A 20,060-nucleotide genomic window follows, 5' to 3' on the forward strand; every position below is an offset into this window, starting at 1 on the left:
ATTGAGTTGAATAGAAGCATACATAATAGTGTGCTATATGCATAACCTCGGCGGCTAAGCTCACCAAGAATCTATGCACTTAAGCGGCGCATTGATAGATAAGCCTAGGTACCCGGCAATCAGGAGATTTTATCTTCTGGAGCTTCCGAAGCTCCCCCGGAACATTTCCCAACTACTCCCGTCTCCAACCACCGACAGGATGCCCCAACCAGCAGTAGCGGCCCGCGCCGCCGTCAACGCCCTACCGAGGGCCGCGCCGCGACAATGTCTGCGATTGATGTCGACGTCGCGCACCGCACAGACCAAAAGACCGACTGCGCCGAGCCCCGCAAAACTCCAGTCACAACCCTACCAGCCATTGGTACAGCGGCGATTCAAGTTCAAGACAGTGGAGGAGGCGAAGAGCCGGTACCGTTCAGGAGTATGCGCGTGATTGTTCTGTTGCGTTAGCGGCTTAATCAGTGGCTAACTCGAGATGTTGCGATAGCCCTTTTCCTGGAAGGCTGGCCTTCTCTTTGTCCTCACCGGGTGCGGCTTGGTATGGTACTTTGAAAGCGAAAAAGAGCGAATGCAGCGCAAGAGGATAGCCGACTCGACCAAGGGCGTCGGCAGACCCAAGGTGGGCGGCCCATTTGAGCTGATCGATCAGGACGGCAATAAGATGACGGACCAAGATCTCAAGGGGCGGTATTCTCTGGTGGGTGCTCGTCATGCGACCTAATTAGTGCAACAAACGGGCGGCGCTGACTTTGGCGGGCCAGGTCTACTTCGGCTTTACCCACTGCCCCGACATTTGCCCCGAGGAGCTAGACAAGATGGCGAGGATGTTCGATCTGGTCGAGGAACAGCGCCCCGGCGCACTGAAGCCCGTCTTTGTCACCTGCGACCCGGCCCGCGATCCCCCGAATGTGTTGAAGGAGTATCTGGCCGAGTTCCATCCCAAGTTCATTGGCCTGACAGGCACCTACGAGCAGATCAAGGCCATGTGCAAGGCTTACCGCGTCTACTTCAGCACGCCAACCGAGGTAAAGCCGGGCCAGGACTACTTGGTGGACCACAGCATTTACTTCTATCTCATGGATCCTGACGGAGACTTCGTTGAGGCTCTGGGGAGGCAGCACTCACCCGACCAGGCTGCCAAGGTCATTCTTGACCATATGAAGGATTGGAAGGGGACGCTGAAGACCAGTTGACGAAAGCATGCTGCCAGAAAGGGATGCGAATTGTAGGCTCATGTGTCTCTCTATTGTATGAGTATTATACCAGACCAATCTCCGCTTGTTTGGCTATTATGTCGAGCGGGCCAATCATCATTGTGGATGCAGTTTGGACGTTTGGTTTGGGCCACCAATGTCAATGTTTGCATTTACACCAAGGCCACCAGGGTCTTAGCGCCGGTAAGGCATCAGCATGCCGGTGCGAGAAGATGGGCCGGCAGTTCGCCTCACAGCCTCGGCACCAGATCCGGTGATCTATCCAGGTTCTCGGGTCGCTGGCGTGGAAAAACAACATCATCCAAATAAGCGGCCTTGCAGAGGGTTAGCCAGCTACGTCATGGTGGGCACGGGCCATTCCGTGTTTCGGTGGGGCGAGCGGGCCCTGATGCGACACTTGGGTCGGTTCCAGACCCAAGATTTTTATCACAATTGCTCTCCTCTACTACACACAGGAACCTGCCGCGTTGAGGTGAAGCGTCGAGTTCTCTTTTGCTCCCGAGTTATATTCACGTGTGAGCCTTGTTCAGTGCCAGACGGTCAGACGGCCACACTTACAAGGTATCGTGCCAACACGGAGCTACATTTTAGAGGCCCTATCTCTCTATCTCTGTGGAACCGCAAATCACGCGCACACACAGCGAGACCAAGGGAATTCAGCGGAGCGCAACAGACCTTTTGCGCTCCCAACCCCCGGCCCAACGTTGTCTGGGTTTATCTGTCTCCGCGCGTTCCCCAGATGCCATCGAAAGACAGTAAACCTCCCACGTATCGTTGCTAGGGGTCGCATGCTCGTGACGCCACCATGTCTGCGCCGCCCCCCGGTAGTTCAGCCCAGCCGCGGCGCTCTGCGCTCAAGGGCGATGGTGATAGCGATAGGACCCCGCCATCTACCGCCTCTGTCAAAGGTAGGTCAAAACCACTTGGTGTTTCATCATTGTAGCTCTCCCGCGAAAGCTGGTGCGACAATGCGATTTACCTTGGGCGCACTCTTCGTCTGCCAAGCGGCTGGTCGGTTTACTTTTGTCTTCCCGCCGCGCCGCACCACTTTGCTAACTTGCCCCCAGCTGTGCAAATCGCCGAACCCGAGCCGTCATCCGTCGACGAGGTGCAGGTAAAGAAGCAGTTCCCTGCGGGTGTTGCCAAAAGACTCAGCGGACGGCCTCCTTTGTCGAGCACCCCGTCCAGGTCCTCCACCCTCAGCCAGATGAGCACGGACGGTGGTGCTGATCCGATGGGCGGCGCCTCCTCATCAGCCTCTGTCGAGGAAATTCAGAATCCCCACCCTCACCATCGTCACAAGGTGGACCGTGTCAGCGAGAGACTCTTGGCCCAGGTCGCCGAATGGCTCGAGAGAGAAAAGGCCAAGAGAGAGTATAAGAAATCCTTACCGCACTCGGTCCGGCGTAGGTCCCCTTCCAAGCATATCGCGTTGACACTTCCAGCACCCGGCAGGCCACGGGCAGACTCCATCGACTCGGATTCGAGCGAGGTATCCCTGGATCGGCTGCAAAGGATTCTGGATGATAGCATGGCCGTGTTGGGCCTCAATTCGATCCCGCATTTCGGCCCGCGCCTGGGGCGTAGGCACCGGAGAAGGTCAAGCCGGAACCTCAGCCGGGCTGCTTCATCAGACACCGAGTTTTTTGACGGCGATGTCGTGGTCCCCAGCTGTGATGCGTTCTTAGACAACTCAAAGACGCTGGGTTACAGCGGGGGTAAGGCTGGCGGTGACGACGCAGCCTCCATCTCAAGCCGCAAGGAAGAGAAAGAGAAGCAGGCATGGGTATCGTTCAAAAACGAGATTATCCGCTTAGCGCATACCCTAAGACTCAAAGGGTGGCGGCAAGTTCCGCTCGATAGCGGTGAAAGTATCTCGGTCGAACGCCTTAGTGGGGCGTTGACCAACGCCGTCTATGTTGTTTCGCCACCCTCCGAGTCGGTGCTGCCCCGGCAGGAAGGTAAGAAGCAGCCGGCCCAGGTGCTGCTGAGGGTGTACGGGCCACAAGTGGAGCATTTGATCGACAGAGAAAACGAGCTGGGCGTGCTGAGGCGGCTTGCGAGGAAGAAGATTGGTCCTCGGCTGCTGGGGACATTCCTAAATGGCAGATTCGAACAGTATCTGAATGCTACCGCCCTGACCCCGTCTAGCATGCGGGAACCGGAGACGTCCAAGCAGATCGCCAAGCGCATGCGAGAGCTCCACGAGGGCGTCGAGCTTCTCAAAGACGAGAAGGACCAGGGACCAGGGGTATGGAAGAATTGGGACAAGTGGCTGAACCAGGTCGAGAAGACGGTCACGTTCCTCGACAAGCAGATTCTGTCCAAGTCTGGGAACCCGGGCAGCGGGTGGAAATCACGCGGCTTTGTCTGCGGCGTCGAATGGCCAGTCTTCAAGGCGCTAGTAGAGAGATACCGCAAGTTTGTATTGAACTACTACGGCGGCGACCCCAAGAAGATCCGGGACAGGCTAGTCTTTGCCCACAATGATGTAAGCCCCGTCTCCCTCCCTTATTATTAGGAGCGGTAAACTCACCCGGGGGTATCAACCCCGGCAGACACAATACGGCAACATCCTCCGCGTCCGACCCGACGACCAAAAATCCCCCCTCCTCCAGCCGGCAAACGAGCACAAACAACTCGTCGTGATCGACTTTGAATACGCCGCCGCCAACGTGCCCGGGCTCGAATTTGCAAACCATTTTACGGAATGGACTTACAACTACCACGACCCGGTCCGCCCCTACGCGTGCGACGTCACCCGCTACCCCACCCCTGACCAGCAGAGGCGGTTCATCAAAGCCTATGTCGACCATAGGCCACAGTTTCCGTACGTCGACTCTTCCTCAAGCCCGACGCCGACTACTCCAAGCACCAGCGGCGCCGGTACGCCTGGCGCGCTGCATACGACCCCCTCGACGAGCTCCATCGTCGAGTTTATGCTCGACGCGCGGGTGCCCGCAGGGGGTTGGAAGGAGGAGGAGAGGAAGAGGGAGGAGGAGGCGGAGCGGAGGGTCGCGGCGCTGCTGGAGGAGACGAGACTGTGGCGGACGGCGAACAGCGCGCAGTGGGTTGCGTGGGGGGTGGTGCAGGCTAAGGTGACGGGTATGCAGGACCACCAGGAGGGTGGCCGGAACGGGGCGAAGGAGGGGAATGAAGTTGAACCGGAATCTGAGCCTGAGGCGGAGGCGGAGGCGGAGGAGGAGTTCGATTATCTCAGTTATGCGCAGGAACGAGCGTACTTCTTCTTGGGAGATTGCGTGTCGTTGGGGTTGGTCAAGGCGGAGGAGCTTGGGGAGGAGGTCAAGGGGAGACTCAAGATTGTGGGGTACTAAAGGGCTGGTTAGGTGTGTCATTGTCGATGTCGCTGTCCCGGCGGGGTTGGGAGGATAAGCGAGCTGCCGAGTGCCCAGAGAGACGGGGACGCGGAAATTCGAAAACGATGGATGACCTATCAAACGAGCTTTTAGGGTAGAGACGGTCTCCTCGCGGATTTGTAGGGTTTAATGCTTTGCGTTTTCTCCGGCTTTACGTTGCTCCTTTTTTCTCATCACTTTTTCCTTACATTGTTTCCCGACCCGGGCTGTGCCGGAGTGTCAGGGCTGCGATACCATTTGGGTATTGATATGGGGTCGAGGAAGACAGCCTAGAGAGACTTGAGGCGCAGTTTGATAATCAGCGTTCGACTTAATTTTACAATGGATGAACTGCCGGTAGCAAGGTGTTGCTCGTGTAGTCATGTGGAAGTAAGCACTGAACGAAAATCATCAAAGTGCCGTCTCCTCCAAGTGGTTCTGTTCCAGGTTACTGTATTTGCCTCCCGTGCCCGCGTAGCATGTGAATGAACGGGCCTCTATTTTGTTGGTGGGATAATTAAGGTTCTGACAGGTGGACAGTACAGCGGCCGGCAGATGGTCCGGAGAGGCGCGGGCATGCGAGCAGTTGCGGGCCGTTTCGTCGCTCAGAACAATGGACGCGTAGGAACGGGGCGACGTGTACCGGGGTTTGAAACCGGGGATTCCACATCAGGAGCCCACAATGATACACACATAAGTCGTCGTGGCCGCCTTGGCATCCACCCGGTTATGTGTCATGGGCCGAAGACGGGCAAGGAGCCAGACTGAAGTTGACGGCAGACGGTCATGCTCGGCTGGCCAGCCACAGTCCGAAGCCCTCGGCGGGGCACAACCCCGATGGCTAATCTGACCAAGTGGGTAGGAACCAGATCTCTGGGACAGGAGGCTGTTTCGGGGAACTCAGAATAGTCGCTCCCTTGACTACGGACCGAACATCCAAGACGCCATGACCATAATATGACTACGAATTGCCCAGGAACATGGCAAATGCGGCTTCTCGCTCTTCGATCGAATGGCGGGGAGAAAAAAAAATACAATAAAATAAAATGAAATAAGATAAACCCATCGTATTTGCCAGCAATACCAGCAGCTGAGAGTCAAATCGAATCGGAATTATCGGATCCACGTATGATCACGGCTCCCCATTTTGGACCTGCAGATGATTAAGGTTCAGCCCTGTGAAGAGACCATCGGCGCCAATGACAGCGGGTTACGTTGCACGACGGGTGTGTGGCAGGGGTGTGGGCCCCGGGCTCTGCTCTAGGTGGCTCGAGCTTCGGTGCTTGGCCGTAGGCAATTGGCGGGCAATTGGCGGGCAACTTGCCCGGCATCCAACCTTCTTCTGCGAACCCCTCTATCATTTTCCTCCAAATGGGTCCAATCGGCCATGAACAGAGCAGCAGCTCAGATGTCCCTGCATCTGCAGCTAGCAACAGGTGAGCCAGGGTGCACCGCACTTCTGCAACGGTGAGCCTAGCTTTGTGCCCATTCCCGGAGCCGTTGTGGCCGGCACCCCAGTGTCCGGGGTCGAAAGCCGGTGGCTGGTCGCCCAACCACCAATTCTCTCCATCACGGCCCAACCTCTCTTAATGGTTACCGGCGCCAGGCCGCCAGCTTTCCAACCATATTTCACTCTCCTCACATCCCGCATGATGTATCTTTGTCCTCCTGCATCATTAATACATCATCGTTCTGTCTGTCGCGTGTTCCGTATGGACAATTAGCCAAGGTTCCTGTTGGTGGTTGCCCGTGTCTGCCGTTTGCCTGATAAGCATGAACTTCCACAACCCGGACCTCGATCCTGTGGAGCAGTCCAGTACGTAGAGTCGGCTGCCCTGCGCCAATTGACTGCGCCGCCTTGCTCACGGCCACTTTTTTTTTTTTTTTTAGGACCCCATTCGCAATCGAGGCACCTCCTCCCGAGCGCCCTTCCAAACGCCTCACTTTCCCAGTCTCCAACACCTTCGGACCTGTACGTCCCAGACGGCATCTTTGGTCCGCCCACCGTAGCACGAGCGTATGGGCGTCCCGTTATCATCGAGGGCCCTTACCGCCGCGTCCCCGATATTCCACCCCTACCTCAAAGTCAGCCGTCTGACTGGGAGGCTTCCCAGAACCCGGCCATGATGACCGAGTTCCGAGACGAGCTCGCCAGGCTCGACGGCGTGATAACGCCGGGGGTCGATGATACCCCTTTCATTCAGTACGCCATCGAAGCCCTCTCTCGCGACCGAGACACGGGCTACTCAGGCGTCCCTACGCCCAGCAGTGGGAGCTCCGGCCCTCCTGCATATGTTCCGGGGCCCCATTATCAACAATACCGCTACCAACAACTCGGCCGTGGAGAGCAGTATACCTCCGCCCCAGCTTCTCTGCCCGTCCGCCCACCCACGGCAGAAGTTACCCAGCCGGCGACATCACGCCCTCAACAACCACAGCGCCCATTCGTACCGAACGCTCGGGAATCCGCCCACTCGCTAGCTGAAAGCCTGCTCAAGAGCGGGCAGCGCGGCGCGCTGTCTCACGAATGGGTGCCCGTCGAAAGAGAAGAGATCCTCGCGAAGGTCGGCGAGGCACGGGGCACTGGTGTCCCGCCCCTCAACTTCAGGCCATGGCCGCTGCGGGCGCCGGCCCTGTTCGCCTTCATGGCCATGTGCGTGTTGATGATTGCCGCCCTCATCCTGAGCGCCATCTATTCCCATCTTCATAACGGCCTGGTTATGTGGCGGAGCATTCACGGAGGGCGCTACTTCGTCTTCCGCATGCTTCCGCAGCTGATAGCTGCCGTCATGCTGCTCTACGCTCAGTTCCTCGCTACAACCATGTTCCGCATCCTGCCCTTTGCTCGTCTAGCGTCCAAGTTACGCGAAGAACGCGAGGGCGCTCTGTTTCAGGATTTGTATACCTCTTTCCTCCGGCCGCAGTTGGTGGGGCCGTGGAACGTCTGGGTCCCAATTCTCGTCACCTGGCTGATGAACTTCACCATTCCGCTCCAGAGCTCACTCTTCACCGTCATCCTGGTGGATCAGACCTGGTATTGGGCGACTGTCCAAGGCGTTGCCTGGACTCTTGTCGCGCTCTACTTGGCCCTGCTGGTGTCGACGGTCATTGTGTGGAGATACTGGGCCACTCTGGAAACGACCGGTCTCATCTGGGACCCCAGATCCCTCGCTGACATTGCCGCGCTCGTTTCCGAGACTAACACAGCAGACGACTACCGCGCTACGCAACTGGCGCGAAGCAGAGAAGGAATTCGGTTTGCCCTGCGCCGCCGCGTCGGCGACAGGCTGGGCTACTGGACGTGGAAAGATGGCAGGCCCGGGTTTTGGCACGCCCTCGGCAGTCCCATGGACGACGCGAATTTCATGCCCATTTCCGACCTGGCCGCCGGGCAGCGGATGGAGAGACACGACGAGAAGAAAGACGGTGTCGCAGTCACAGCCGCCGAGACCACTGGCTTGTTCGGTGGTGCGCCGGACCACGATGTGGAAGCAGCCCCCGGTCAGAGCCTCTTTACCCAGGCTAGACACCGCTACCTCCCCTGGTGCTTGCGCAACAACCAGCTTCTGTGGTTCACCGTCACGGCTTTCATCCTCGTCCTAGCCATCTTTGTCGCCTCCTTCCTCCCCGCCACCCGCATCACCGCCGGTTTCATCCCAGGTCTCAAAGCCGACCCCCAGCCCGGCGCTTTCTCGGCCGCCGATTTCCTCTACAGCTTCGTCCCCTCCTTGCTAGGCATGATTATCTTCCTCGCCTTCCAATCCCTCGACCTGCACCAGCGCATCCTCCAGCCCTGGGCATCCCTCTCCGACCCCAAAGGCTCCCCCGCCGGCCAGTCCCTCCTCGCCGACTACCCCGCCTGCGCCCCGCTGCAGGTTACCCTCCACGCCCTCAAGAACAGACACTGGCGCGTCGCCGCCATCTCGCTGCTATCTACCCTCTTCGTCCTCATCCCTGTCCTCGCCGGCGGGGTATTCATGGCCCTGACCACCAGGGCCACGAGCACGGGAGACGCGCAGGTGAGGATGTTCCCCAACCGGCCCGGGTACTACTTTCTCCTGGCCCTGCTCGTCCTGTACCTCGTCGCCCTGGTTTCCTTGTTCCCCGGCCGAAAGGCGATGCGCATGCCGCACGGGGTCACCTGCCTGGCGGAGGTTATTGGGTTCCTGGTGGTCGGTGTCGCCGGCGCTGGGGAGGGGCTGCATGCGAGGGATGACACCGAGTGGGAAGGGGGTGCGTTCTTCAAGCGGTGCTTGGGCAGGGAGGAGATGTTGAGACGGCTGGGCGCGGGGATGGGGATGGCGGTCGAGATGCAGACCAAGTGGGTGTTTGGTTTTGGGGAGGAGATGGGAGGGAGCAGTGCTCTTGCCGGTGGCGCCGACGGTGGCGGCGAGTTGGGGGTAAGGAGGCTCAGGCTGTTCACGGAGAAGCGAAGGGTAAGAAAGAGTCAGATCAAGAGGAGGGGGTTTGTCGGGTGGTAGGGTTTGTGTGTGACGGGGTTTTCATGCGACGCGAAGGGATATACGTGAGACGAAGAAGATGATGATGCATTAATGTGGGTGGGGGTGTTTCTTTGCGTTTTACATGCATGGCGACGGCGGGTATTTGCGGCGTTTATCACGGAGTTCTGGGAGCAAGCTGGGGACATGCTTTATGATTTTATGGACATGCTATTGATGCTTTATGGAGAAGACTACCAAATTGGATGGCATCGGAGAATGCACAGAGCAGGGAGATGCTAGATTGCCGTGTCGGAACATTTGCAAGAGGCTGCAGGGCGAACAAAAGCGTGAGAGGGGAACAGGATGTAATCATATACACCATCAGCCGTCACCGGCCATCATGATATCATTAGTAATGGATAATGATGCTGTATCCAAACTAGGCTTTTGTGATCCGTCACTTTCGGGTTGTCAGATCCCTTACATACGCTAGCAAAATTGTACAGTTCGACGGCCTTGTCCCTTTCGAACCGGTTCAGCCTCATCCAACCCAAGAATGCACATGCCAACGCGCCGGGACATCAAACAGTATCACCGCGACATTCGCGTTTAACAAACCGGGAATGTACAGACAGTGAAACCAAGTGTGAAAAGCAAAACAGACTGCCCACCCACCCACTTACCTATCCCATCAGGAACTCTTCGTAATCATACTACGTACTCGTAACGGGTCCAGAGCAATGGGGTCAACCATAGTAAGCCCCCTCCGGTTTTCAATTCAACCGATATCGAATCATGAGGCCACATCCAAACCAACCAGACCATAGCCAGTAAGCATGACTGTTCGTAATCGGAATGTCAGGTAAGCAAGATAAGCCGACTGAGATTCGGACATTCTCGAATGGAAAGCTTATGAAGAAAGGAAAAGAAGAGAAAAAGGAAAACAAAACGAAGAAAGAAAGAAAAGGAGAACGCAGCTCTCTATAATCCTTCATAATTATATCGTGAAGCCTCAATATGACCCCATAACCAACGCTGTGGCAGGCAACCAACCCTACCTCCAATCATTTTTATTATGACAGAGAAACAACCCGTGGCCCGTTGTCATTAGGGCGAGCCAGCCCAGCCAGGTAAATCGCGGTAGTGAAGGAAAAATAAAAGCAAGAAGGAGAATGTATCATTGAATGAGTGGCCAATGCGCATGACGGTGGGTGCCGTTCAAGGACGCGACGAGACAGTATCGTCAATCCCAATTGGAAACAAGACGGATGAACAGGTTAAGTGGCCAAGGAAAGAAACAATTCAGAGCGTAGCATTGTGTTACCACGCGAAGGGTTGAAACGCACGCTGATGTAGCTCCCTACCCCTCCCTCTCGATGAGGAAAGCCAGGGAATAGCAGAATCAAACCCTTCCCCCCCACTCAAAAAAAAACCCTAAAGCAGCGTCGGATACACCGAGTCATCCAGGAGTGTCCATCAAGCCCTCCGCCTCATTGTCGTAAATATCCTCTCCCAAAAGACTTCCCCTTTCGACCGGCTGTTGCTTTCCTCTGCCTCACTCGCCTGCTGCTGTTGATGATATTCTCTCGGCAAATCCATGCTGACAGCTCCAGATGTACCAGCGCGTCTGTGCCGCGCGGCGTATACGGCGCGGGAGATGCCGTGTCTTCCGCCTCCGCCTCCAACTTTGGAAGGGGAAGTGGATGCGGGACCTTCGTCGCTTACGCTGCGCTTGTGATCCAGAAAGCCGGGGGTTTTGTTCCTCCGTACATAAGGAGTATGATCATGATGATGATGCACCAGCCCGTGCATGAGACGTCGGGCAAAACTCTTGGCGTCACCGCCGCCAACTTCGTCATCCGCTTCGTCGTCCGAGTCGGTTTCGAAAACAGAGATGTGTGGGGGGGAGGGCGGTCTCTCATCGGCGGGTAAAGGCGGTAGGGGCCGGGCGAGGAGGTCTGCTGTAATTTGTGCCCGGCTCGGAGCGCCTCGGAGTTGTGCTTGTGCCGGACCTTGTTTCGTTGCAAGGCGTGCGAGTGCCGGTGAAGACCGGGTCGAGGTTTTGGACAGAGAGCCACTACGTAGGTTGGAGAGCGACGGGGCGTGGTGTCCTGTCTTCAGCCAGGGGTAATTTGGGGACCCCGGAGGCTCCGGCGTGGGGGATTTGTCGCGGGGAGAAGCAGGCGGAGACGGCTGAGGTGAGGTTGAGCCACTTCGAAGCAGCAAGGGAATTGAATCGGATGAAGATGCTGCGATGGAATCGCCGTGAGGTGAGCTGGAAGCTGTTGCGCTTGAGGAGCTCTCTCGGCGAGTTGCATCGCGGGACACCGGGTTGCCCTTTGCCTCCGTGGTGGCTTTCCGGACAGCTGATGTGGAAGGTACCGGTCCCGGCTGCTGTGAGAGGAGAGAAAGGGGCGGCGGTGCTGGGTGCCGCTTGTCGTAGTCTGCGGACGGGAATAGCGAGTAAGATGTGTTTGGCAGCGGCTTCGGGGTTCGAGGCAGGTGTTGCACCGGATACAGCTCATTAGCTGGCCTAGATACTAGGCGTCTTTGGCTGTCTGAGCTGGGCGCTCGGACACGTGTTATTGGCAGCTTCTGTTGGGTCATGGTGGTGCCGCCGTGGAGTCCGTTCTCCGAAGCTTCCACAGTCGGGCCGGTGTGCGGGTGGTGTTCTGCCTTCCTCGGGTCGTGGGCCCGGATTTGCCAGAACGACTCCCACAAGTCTGCCCCTGTTATGTGATACTGATAATCGTCTTCAGTCGAGAAGTCTGAGCCGTGGTCCTCCACCATGGCTGGCGCGGAGCAATCTGATCCAAGGGAGCCCCGTCCACCCGGCCGATTCGGCTGGTAGGGGTGGACAAAATCAGCGCGAGGATATGAGAAGTTGGACATGGGGTGTGTTGGGAGCGGTTGACAGAGAAGTCGAATCCCAGGGAGTTGGCACTCTTCGGTCCTGCTGTCTATTTTGGACGGTTTCGTCAACCACATGGTAGGATTTGCATATAAATATAAATGAGGTTCAAAGTGGTTATGGGCGGGATGCGGCCGTACAAATCTAGTCAAGCCAAGGAGACCGAAGGGGCAAAAGCAGGAGTAAGAAATGATACATCCACCATGGATGCACCTTGTAACCCAGTTAACCTAGTGTGGAGAAGGCGACCAAGCATGTGGTATATAAATGCTTCACAGACAACCGGACCAGCCGCGTGTTAGATTCGGATGAGGACCCGGGTGGGCTTGAGCGGAACATGGCACTCGAGGATCGGGAGGGGCAGACATAAACAAGACGTGAGGGATGGAGATGGTGGGGTGGGGACATCGAGGAATGTCTCGATGATGAGTGCGAGTACGCCTGCACCGAACAAACGCCACACGGAGCAAGGGGGTGGCCCAGGGCGAGCCCGGGAGGGCAAGGCAGGGGCACAAACAGGCGCAGACGGCACACCACGACGGAGTCTTGTGATAGAGTTCGGAACTCGGAAACGACAGCTGGGTCCCGGCGGAATTCCCGGGAAGCAACCACCAGAACGCGTCGTGCTTGGACTGTCTGGCTTGCATTGGCTCCATTGGCCGGCAGCATATGACGTATCTCGGAGATGCAACTGCATCTGCGAGGGAGGACGGCTTTGCCACCAGAGCACAAGCACGATGGACGGAAGATGCCGCAACGTTATTCCTGGAGGCTGATGCGTATTGTGACGAGGCCCGACGGGACTGCAGCCAAAGCGGGCAGATCGAACGCCAGCCCACGGTGAGAACAAGCTGCCACCCGTGTGAGGGAAGGGAAAGGGAGGATGGAAGGCTTAGGACTGCGCCTGTTTCATTCCTGTCGGGCCACCCGTTGTCGGCCGCAGCAAGGGAGAACAAAAAAAAAAAAAAGGAAAAAGAAAAAGAAACGAAAATAGAGGTACGAAAAGGAAAATAAGGGAAGGAAAAAAAATAAAATAAAATTAAAAAAACAACTAAAAAACAAGTCAGCCATGACGCATCACCAACCGCGGTTGGCTGTTGGTGTTCGGAAAGACGCCAGAACGGCCGAGACACCTGCATCTCGCATCCAAGGAAATGGTTCCGATTTGTCACCATGCCAGATACTCTTTGCGATCTTGTCGCACCCTCGTTCTCCGCGGTTGCATCTCTGTCGATCTCCCGAGACACAACCAAGGCCTTCCCTTGTTCTGATCTTCGCTTCGCCAATCGGCAATCGCCAATGCCTGCCGGTGTGGCTGCGACACTGAAAGACTCCCTAGGATCAGGAAGATGGAAGGGATAGACGGGTCTGTCGATCAGAAAAGCCGTTGAATCTGCCTGTGAGGTCTCATCGGTTGGTCATGCTGTGCTCGAAAGGGAAGATGCAGCGCTGTACCAAGTAATACTCGTCGGTTGTAGATGGCTGTCAAGACGCGCTTAGGGCCAACTGGAATAGGTAATAAGATCAGTTTGAGAACAAGTAGTTACTGTTTACTGCTGTTGCTCCGTTTCTTGGTCGCTTTGCCTGACAGAAAGATGACGGCTGCCCCTGCCTAATTGGTAAGAGCTATGGTCAGGGCGCCGTTGCCTGCCGGCGAAGAAAGAGCAAAAGCTAACTTTAACACAACGTGCTGCACACAGGGAGCTTTGACCAGCCACAGAGTCGAGGTCCGGTCGGGAAGACCAGAATGAATGTGATTATTGTCACCCGTTCCTTATCGCTCCCTTCCCCTCTGTCGCCAGTTGAGGTGAACCCTCTTCCGACAGAAGTCATGTTTATCCCTTCCCCTTTGCGCTCGCATTCGTGCTTCTACCCCGTTGTGATGCATCCGCTCTGACTTTGTCCAGAGCGTCGGCCCTACTGCAAGTCGCAGCCATAGTCACACAGATGTGAGATAGTACAGCGAAAACACCAATAGAAAGTCATCCCAAGCTGTGGCAGCGCTGGTGCCTGTAACTTAGTTCACATCACTCGTAGTGTATTGTACAGTACAAACCAGAAAAAGAAAGAGAGGGAGAGACAGAGAGAGAAACGAGAAAGATTGGAAAAAAGAAACACAAAATAAAGCACACCCGAGCGCCTCACGAAAACCCGAACCTTCAAAGTCCCAATTAACTCCAGCGTCGTTTCCGCTCGATCGACAATGTATCTAACCCAATATCCTAGACGCTGGCGGCATTTGGGGTCTCCCCAGAGTCCGTTTTATCTTAACCAACCCTTGCCTGCCCAGAGATTCCGGTCCGAACCGCGCCTCGTGTGACAAGTTCCATATTGCAAAAGCTCCTCCCATGGGTATGTGTGGTAAACTGAATAATGAATAGAGAGGGGGGAAAAAAAAAAGGTTATTTTCCAATGCAATACCCTGCGCTGACATGTCACTATGATGTTCCATCCCATTCTCCCTGGATAGAAATAAATGGTAAAAAGGAAACTATTAGTTCCCGTCCGGGTGGTGTTGATGTTGCGGTGTGATGGGCCGTAAACCGTCATGATCTCCTAGCACCGGAACTTGGCGTCGCTGTCTCACTTTCCGGACGTTCATGCATGATCAACAGACCGCTGTCGTCGTGTTCGACAGCTGTCTCGGCTTGCCTGATGACACCGTGATAATCTAACATATCCTCATCCGCGTCCTTGTCCAACGAGTGTTCTCTCTGCGTTGCGGCAGCTTCAAACACCCTCTGCCCGCCTATATCCGTGCGCCCTGAATTCTGGCTGCCACTGGTTTCGCCAAATGGTTCCTCGTTGGTGGCGGGACGTACGTAGCTTGGCGGGCGAGGCTGCTGTAACCATCGTATCCTTGCGCTGAACGTGGGTGTGGTCTGCCCCGCGCCTTCCGCCATGGCCGTCTGGTCGCCGGCACGGGGCGGAGGAGAGACGTACCCCACCTCAATATCCGGGTACATATATGGTCGGTCGATCCCCATCGAATCGAACAGAGAAGGGAACCAATGACGCGCAAGCGGCCACAGTGCTGGTGTCGTTGCTGTGACGATGGCAAGGTTCACCTCGATCGTGTTGGTCGTGTAACCGAGCGAGTAGTGGCTGTCCTCGTCCTCGTCGGACACCAAGTACCAGGCGCGGATGACGAAATACAAGCGCAACCCGCTGACTAAGGTGACACTAGGAAGTCACTGTACGTTAGTCTAGACCACTCGAGAGACGCTGAAGATTTCCACTCACAGGGCTCCTAGAGTGAAGACGGACACGAGGGCGAACCGGATCCTGTTGTTCAACTTGAGGTTAAGGAAGGCGACAAAGGGAACCAACAGAGTCAAGATATCTGTCAGGATGTTTGACGCCGCGAGCGTCACCGTGTATGGCCCGCCCTGCAAGCAACGGCCTCTCGGAGAGGCAAACCAGACAGACTGGACCGGATCGCACATGAAGATGGTGGTCGGAAGGAAGGCAAGAAGCTGCATGAGACAAAGAGCGATCAGAGCCCTGCACGCCAGCCGAACAGCCGTCTTGGTGCCACCAAGTCTGAGAAGGAATAGCAACGCCGAGATTTTCACCATGGCAAGGAGCGGGCTGTAAAAAACGCGATTCAAGAAGCTCCAGAAGAGGCCTTGGTTTATCGGGTGAGGGGGAACATCCGCATCGTGTATGCCCCAGTAGCCTGCTCGTAAATCTGGCGACCAGCGTTAGCCTCAGCCGGTAACGGCTTTGGTCGTGGTGGTATGGGATCATACAGAGCGTTGCAAACACCGCTTGCGGAATGCTGAGCGCCTGGTCACCGAAATCTTAGCAATGGTCTCCAGAAGAATAATCAACGTATGGAAGCTACATACCATCGCTGTGAATATCAACCAGTCGTCTGCATGTCTCATCAGCGACCGTCTTGCAGCTGTGGGAAACTGATTTATGCTAACCTAGGCCCAACCCATTTGATAGACGTCGACTGTAGACGCGGAGCCCGCAGGCGACCAGAGCCAAGAACGGGAAGAAGGCGAGAAGAAATATGCCAAAGACTTGGAATCCGCTATAAGGCACAGGACCTGCTGGCTCCACGGCGAATGCATATTCTGGCTTGGGGGGTAGGAACATGTTGAGTGACCCGATTTGACGATGGGAGGGCTCTCTGGTCGGGTCAGCCGAACCGCCGTCAGCGACGGACAGGCAAGATGAAAATGGCCCTCGACAATTTCCACATTAGACGTTCAATAAGTAGAAGAGAAAAAACGAGAACAAGAAGAAGAAGAAGAAGAAGAAGAAGAAGAAGAAGAAAAGACGAAGAAGAAGACGAAGCTCTTGATGGTAAGCCGTCCGACGCCTAATCACGAGTTATTTGGCAGGACCCATATTCTCTGGCCTTCTTCGTGACATGGATAAATGAAGATTGGGAAGAGATGGTTTGCCGGACTCGTGGGGTTTACACGGTCTGGAACATGTCGGGTTATGTTGTGAAGTAAGCAACAGGGGGTCCATCGGTCTGGCAGCACCGGTGAACTGGCGCGAACGGTAAGGAGCTGCTTCCTGGTCGACGTCCTCCTACTGCGTAAACTTATCATGAGAACTGGGATCGGGTCCGTGCCGCAATCTCGCGGAGCGACCGGCCCAAGCTTCAAAGAAGGAGCGGAGTTATAACCCGGCCCCGCTCAGCAGACGGAAATAGTTACGAGCCTTCGACTAGATAAAAGATATATAGGCGCACCAGGAGAATAAACTAGGCTAAGAAAATGCACTGTGGAATGCTGCGGATACGAATTCATGGCCGACCCAAAGCCTCGTATAGCTTTCGCATGAGAAGGTCTCGAATCGGAAGGGTAAAGTGGTGGTCTGAACAGTGTATGCCATGGTATGGCTTAGAACGGTTGAGAGGCCGCGCTTGCTTGCAGAATTCGTCTGCCTGCCGGGTGATCGCGATGCATGAGATGCTGTCTATATCCTTGAATGGAAACAAAATCCCGGATACCCAAGACTTGGCATCCCCAAGATCCGAGCGGGTCATCAAGTCCGATCCCTGTCCGTAGAAGAAGATCAAAGCGTTCAACACGTGGGCGTGGATGCTCTGACCGACAGATTCCCAGTTAGTTCTGAGCCTTCACGGGTGTTGCAACTAAGGCATGCAGTTGTTACTGCATCTGGTCCAGAGTCTTTGTGATGGTGAAGTAGGGAAAGCCTTGCCGGAGTGCAGGATACAGGTGTAAATTGCTGGGTAACATCGCGCCTTACGGGTTATGCTATCTTGTAGTCTGCCGAGACTTTCATTAAGAGCGAAGTTGCAACACAAACTTCACCAACCCCCGCGTTTCTAAGGCGGGATCTGATATGGGATCTGCATAAGATGGCAACAGCGGCAGCAGCATTGGTGGCCTGGCTGCCGCTACTTTGCCATCATGCATCGGTTGCTTCAACACAGTCGTTTCATCCGTTGCAAGCTAGCCGCGAGACAACCCAGTGAGGTGTGAGCCGATGCAGAGCCCCACAATGCCGGTACCAAGTGCCGATTAGCACGGGGTTGTCTGCCGGAGATCTGCTGCATCCCGGAGCCGGATTCCCGACGGCACGTCGCCCCAGTTCAACACTGCTCCGCATGCGCGGACTTGCGTCAACAACCTCAGTCGTGCCCATGTTTGCAGCACGACTTGCTTAACCATTGACGGCCAACACCGGCCACCTGCCCGGGGTTACGTGGCTTGTTCTGCGCGCCGTACTGGCTGCAACAGACTGGTCAGAACCTCTTCCGGAAGGCGATGATGGGTGGGATCGTCTGGCTCAGCCACCGGCCAATACACGCTCACATAGAAAATGATCACTGTGAAATAGAATTGAGTGTGTTACTGTCATCACGGCTTGAGTTCCAGTTCCGTCTAGAGAGCCGACATTTGGCACGCGTGCCGGCGCTTACGTATTTGATGGCATGGAGTTCGAACACAAAGTTCTCGAAGCCTTTTTGAACATCGAACCAGATCTTTGTGTGTGGAGGTGAGCTTATTTCTTCTGACGTCGTCCTCGGCCCCATGATTGGCCGGCCCTCCACCACCCCGTCCTGCCATCTCGGGATATCGGGGCCGAGCCGCTGCCCCGTGTTTTTGCTCCGAATCACGGGCGAGTTGCGTAAAAATAAGGAGCAATCGGGTGTTTACTTTGGTTAGCTCGACGCAAGACAGCACCCGCTGCATAGCATTCTCAATCATGAGATGGGCTAGCAACTCCTCGATTCTCGTGCCACATAGGAGTAGCAACCATTGGATTCTCCAGGAGAGCCCAACGAGATCCTGCTGCATGATTCTAGACCGCAACCAGACGGACGATGCTGAATCGGGCGTAGAACAGGTTTGTCTGGCAGGAAGGGTCAAAATCACCAAGACAAGGGTCCAGGGAAAGAGGGTGTGTGGCTACCCTTGTCTGAACCGCCCTATTGGGATGAGGCTGAGCAGCGATTGGTGCAGCCGCGCCTGTTGTTTCGTCACTTTATGTACTGCCAACTCAGAGCTCCCTCCCACCGAGCTGCCCCTCATCAGTGGCCCAGCCTCCTCACTTTTTTTTTCCAGGACGGATCAAGTTGGGCTCGGCTCATTCTGAGCCCTCGATGACGGGCTGTTGAATGAGATTGTCTCGAGTCCAATTGACCTCGGCGGCGCAAGATGAGCGGTAATTACGCTGCACTGTGACGGCTGGCACTGAAGCGTTGCAGCGAGATAGACGTAGCAGGTTTGGGAGCTGATGGAGTGAAGGGACAAGTTGTGCCTCCCGACATATGTGTCAAGGGCCTGATTCTTATCGTTACCTCGGCCTGGCTGTACCGTACCAAGGTGATTTAAGGCTTCCATTCCCTTCCAAGCCGCTGGTGCGCCGAGGGATGACGACCTCGCTGCACAAGTAGATGTAAGTCTGACTTACCGCCTTTAGGGTGATTTTGCGGGGAAATAAAACCGCAAATCGAGGGGCTTCTTACAGCGTCCTTGGAAAGCTTTTTGTTTGAGGCATCTGTCGATCCCCTTACCTTACCTCTTGAAGGCTCTGAGTGATCTTGCCAGTGCCAAAGGACCGGTGAAGCTGACGTCGGCTGGGGGACAGCTCGAAGAAACAAGCTGAAGCTAGCGAAAAGGCAAGGCCATTGAGGGGTCCGTGCATCTGCTAGCGCCATCCCCTGGGGAGCTGCACTGTCACTAACATCACCTAACTAGCGGCAGCTTGCAACGCTTTCAACTGATTCCCTCTCGAAATTCGCCAGTCGGTCAATACTCAACAGCTCGGCAACCTGTTGGAATCCCCGCGGATTGATCTCTCGTTTCTAGCCATTGGCGCCCGAGCATGCTCTGCAGCACCGACCAGGAACTCGTTTTCCACATTCCTTCCTTTGCGCAGCGCGACGGTTCTGCTCGTCGTTTCGAGGTGGCGGTGAGTGCAGCCGTTTGGAGTTGGCCGTGAGAGCGTTTGGTGGTCGGGCATCGAGAATCGCGATACTACCAAAACACCGCCTCGCAACGCGATGCGATTGTGACAAACACCACCGGCAGCCTCACCCTGTTGTCGCAGGACACGACAATCCCAGGCGCTGGATGCCCCAAGAACACGCGACCAAGTTCCACACTCCTTTTACTCTTGCATTTTAGCGCTGCTGTCCAGCAGCCCAACCTCCGACCGAAGCGATTTTTGGCCCTTGCCAGCCACCGCACTTTCAAGAGTCCCGCCTCCCGGATTTCCTGCGCAACACCCAACCACTGGGGCCCCTTCCAGGCTGCTGGAGACCCCTTGCGCTGTCCCAGAGAGCAGGCTCTTACCTTCATTCTTCCGTTCATTCCCAACACGTTTACCGTAACTCCTTGCTCTGAGGATACACAGAGCCCCCGTTCTGAGCCACCCCGTATCTTCCAGGGTGAGTCCTACTCCGCCTTCCAGTGCGTCCGCCGCTGTCGTTGGTGTGGAACGGTGTCTGACCCTCCACTGCAGCGCCGGGCTGTTAGCAGCGAATCCCCCGTCACCACATCGCGTGGTGACTGTTCGCCTTGTCGACCAAACCGGCCTCCGCCGGTGCTTTGGGAGACCTTGCTGCTGGCAGTCAAGAAGCGTCATCCCCTCGTATCCCGAGCGACTTCCAAGACCCAAGAACCCCGACCCCCCAGCGCCA

The 20,060-nt window shown here is 55.9% G+C and overlaps 4 protein-coding genes across 4 annotated transcripts; 3 read left to right on the forward strand and 1 right to left on the reverse strand.

Moving 5' to 3' along the window:
* Positions 1-199: 199 nt before the first annotated feature.
* On the forward strand, positions 200-1,193 carry SCO1 (Cu-binding protein; the record flags this gene model as incomplete). Its single annotated transcript, XM_071057327.1, has 3 exons — positions 200-421; positions 488-697; positions 762-1,193. The coding sequence occupies 3 exons, from the start codon at positions 200-202 to the stop codon at positions 1,191-1,193; spliced, it is 864 nt and encodes a 287-aa protein (XP_070913428.1).
* Positions 1,194-2,019: 826 nt separating this feature from the next.
* On the forward strand, positions 2,020-4,549 carry MFIFM68171_01906 (Choline kinase N-terminal domain-containing protein; the record flags this gene model as incomplete). Its single annotated transcript, XM_071057328.1, has 3 exons — positions 2,020-2,122; positions 2,282-3,705; positions 3,773-4,549. The coding sequence occupies 3 exons, from the start codon at positions 2,020-2,022 to the stop codon at positions 4,547-4,549; spliced, it is 2,304 nt and encodes a 767-aa protein (XP_070913429.1).
* Positions 4,550-6,343: 1,794 nt separating this feature from the next.
* MFIFM68171_01907 (Phosphoribosylaminoimidazole-succinocarboxamide synthase) lies at positions 6,344-9,051 on the forward strand (the record flags this gene model as incomplete). The annotated part of the gene is made up of 2 exons (XM_071057329.1): positions 6,344-6,386; positions 6,461-9,051. 2 exons carry the CDS (start codon positions 6,344-6,346, stop codon positions 9,049-9,051), a joined length of 2,634 nt encoding a protein of 877 aa, XP_070913430.1.
* Positions 9,052-14,469: 5,418 nt separating this feature from the next.
* Positions 14,470-16,030, reverse strand: MFIFM68171_01908 (Rhodopsin domain-containing protein; the record flags this gene model as incomplete). The annotated part of the gene is made up of 5 exons (XM_071057330.1): positions 14,470-15,106; positions 15,167-15,614; positions 15,676-15,712; positions 15,775-15,800; positions 15,856-16,030. The coding sequence occupies 5 exons, from the start codon at positions 16,028-16,030 to the stop codon at positions 14,470-14,472; spliced, it is 1,323 nt and encodes a 440-aa protein (XP_070913431.1).
* Positions 16,031-20,060: the final 4,030 nt, after the last annotated feature.

This window comes from Madurella fahalii (genome assembly GCF_045866475.1).
Source record: "Madurella fahalii IFM 68171 DNA, scaffold_1, whole genome shotgun sequence".
NCBI classification, from domain to species: Eukaryota; Fungi; Ascomycota; class Sordariomycetes; order Sordariales; genus Madurella; species Madurella fahalii.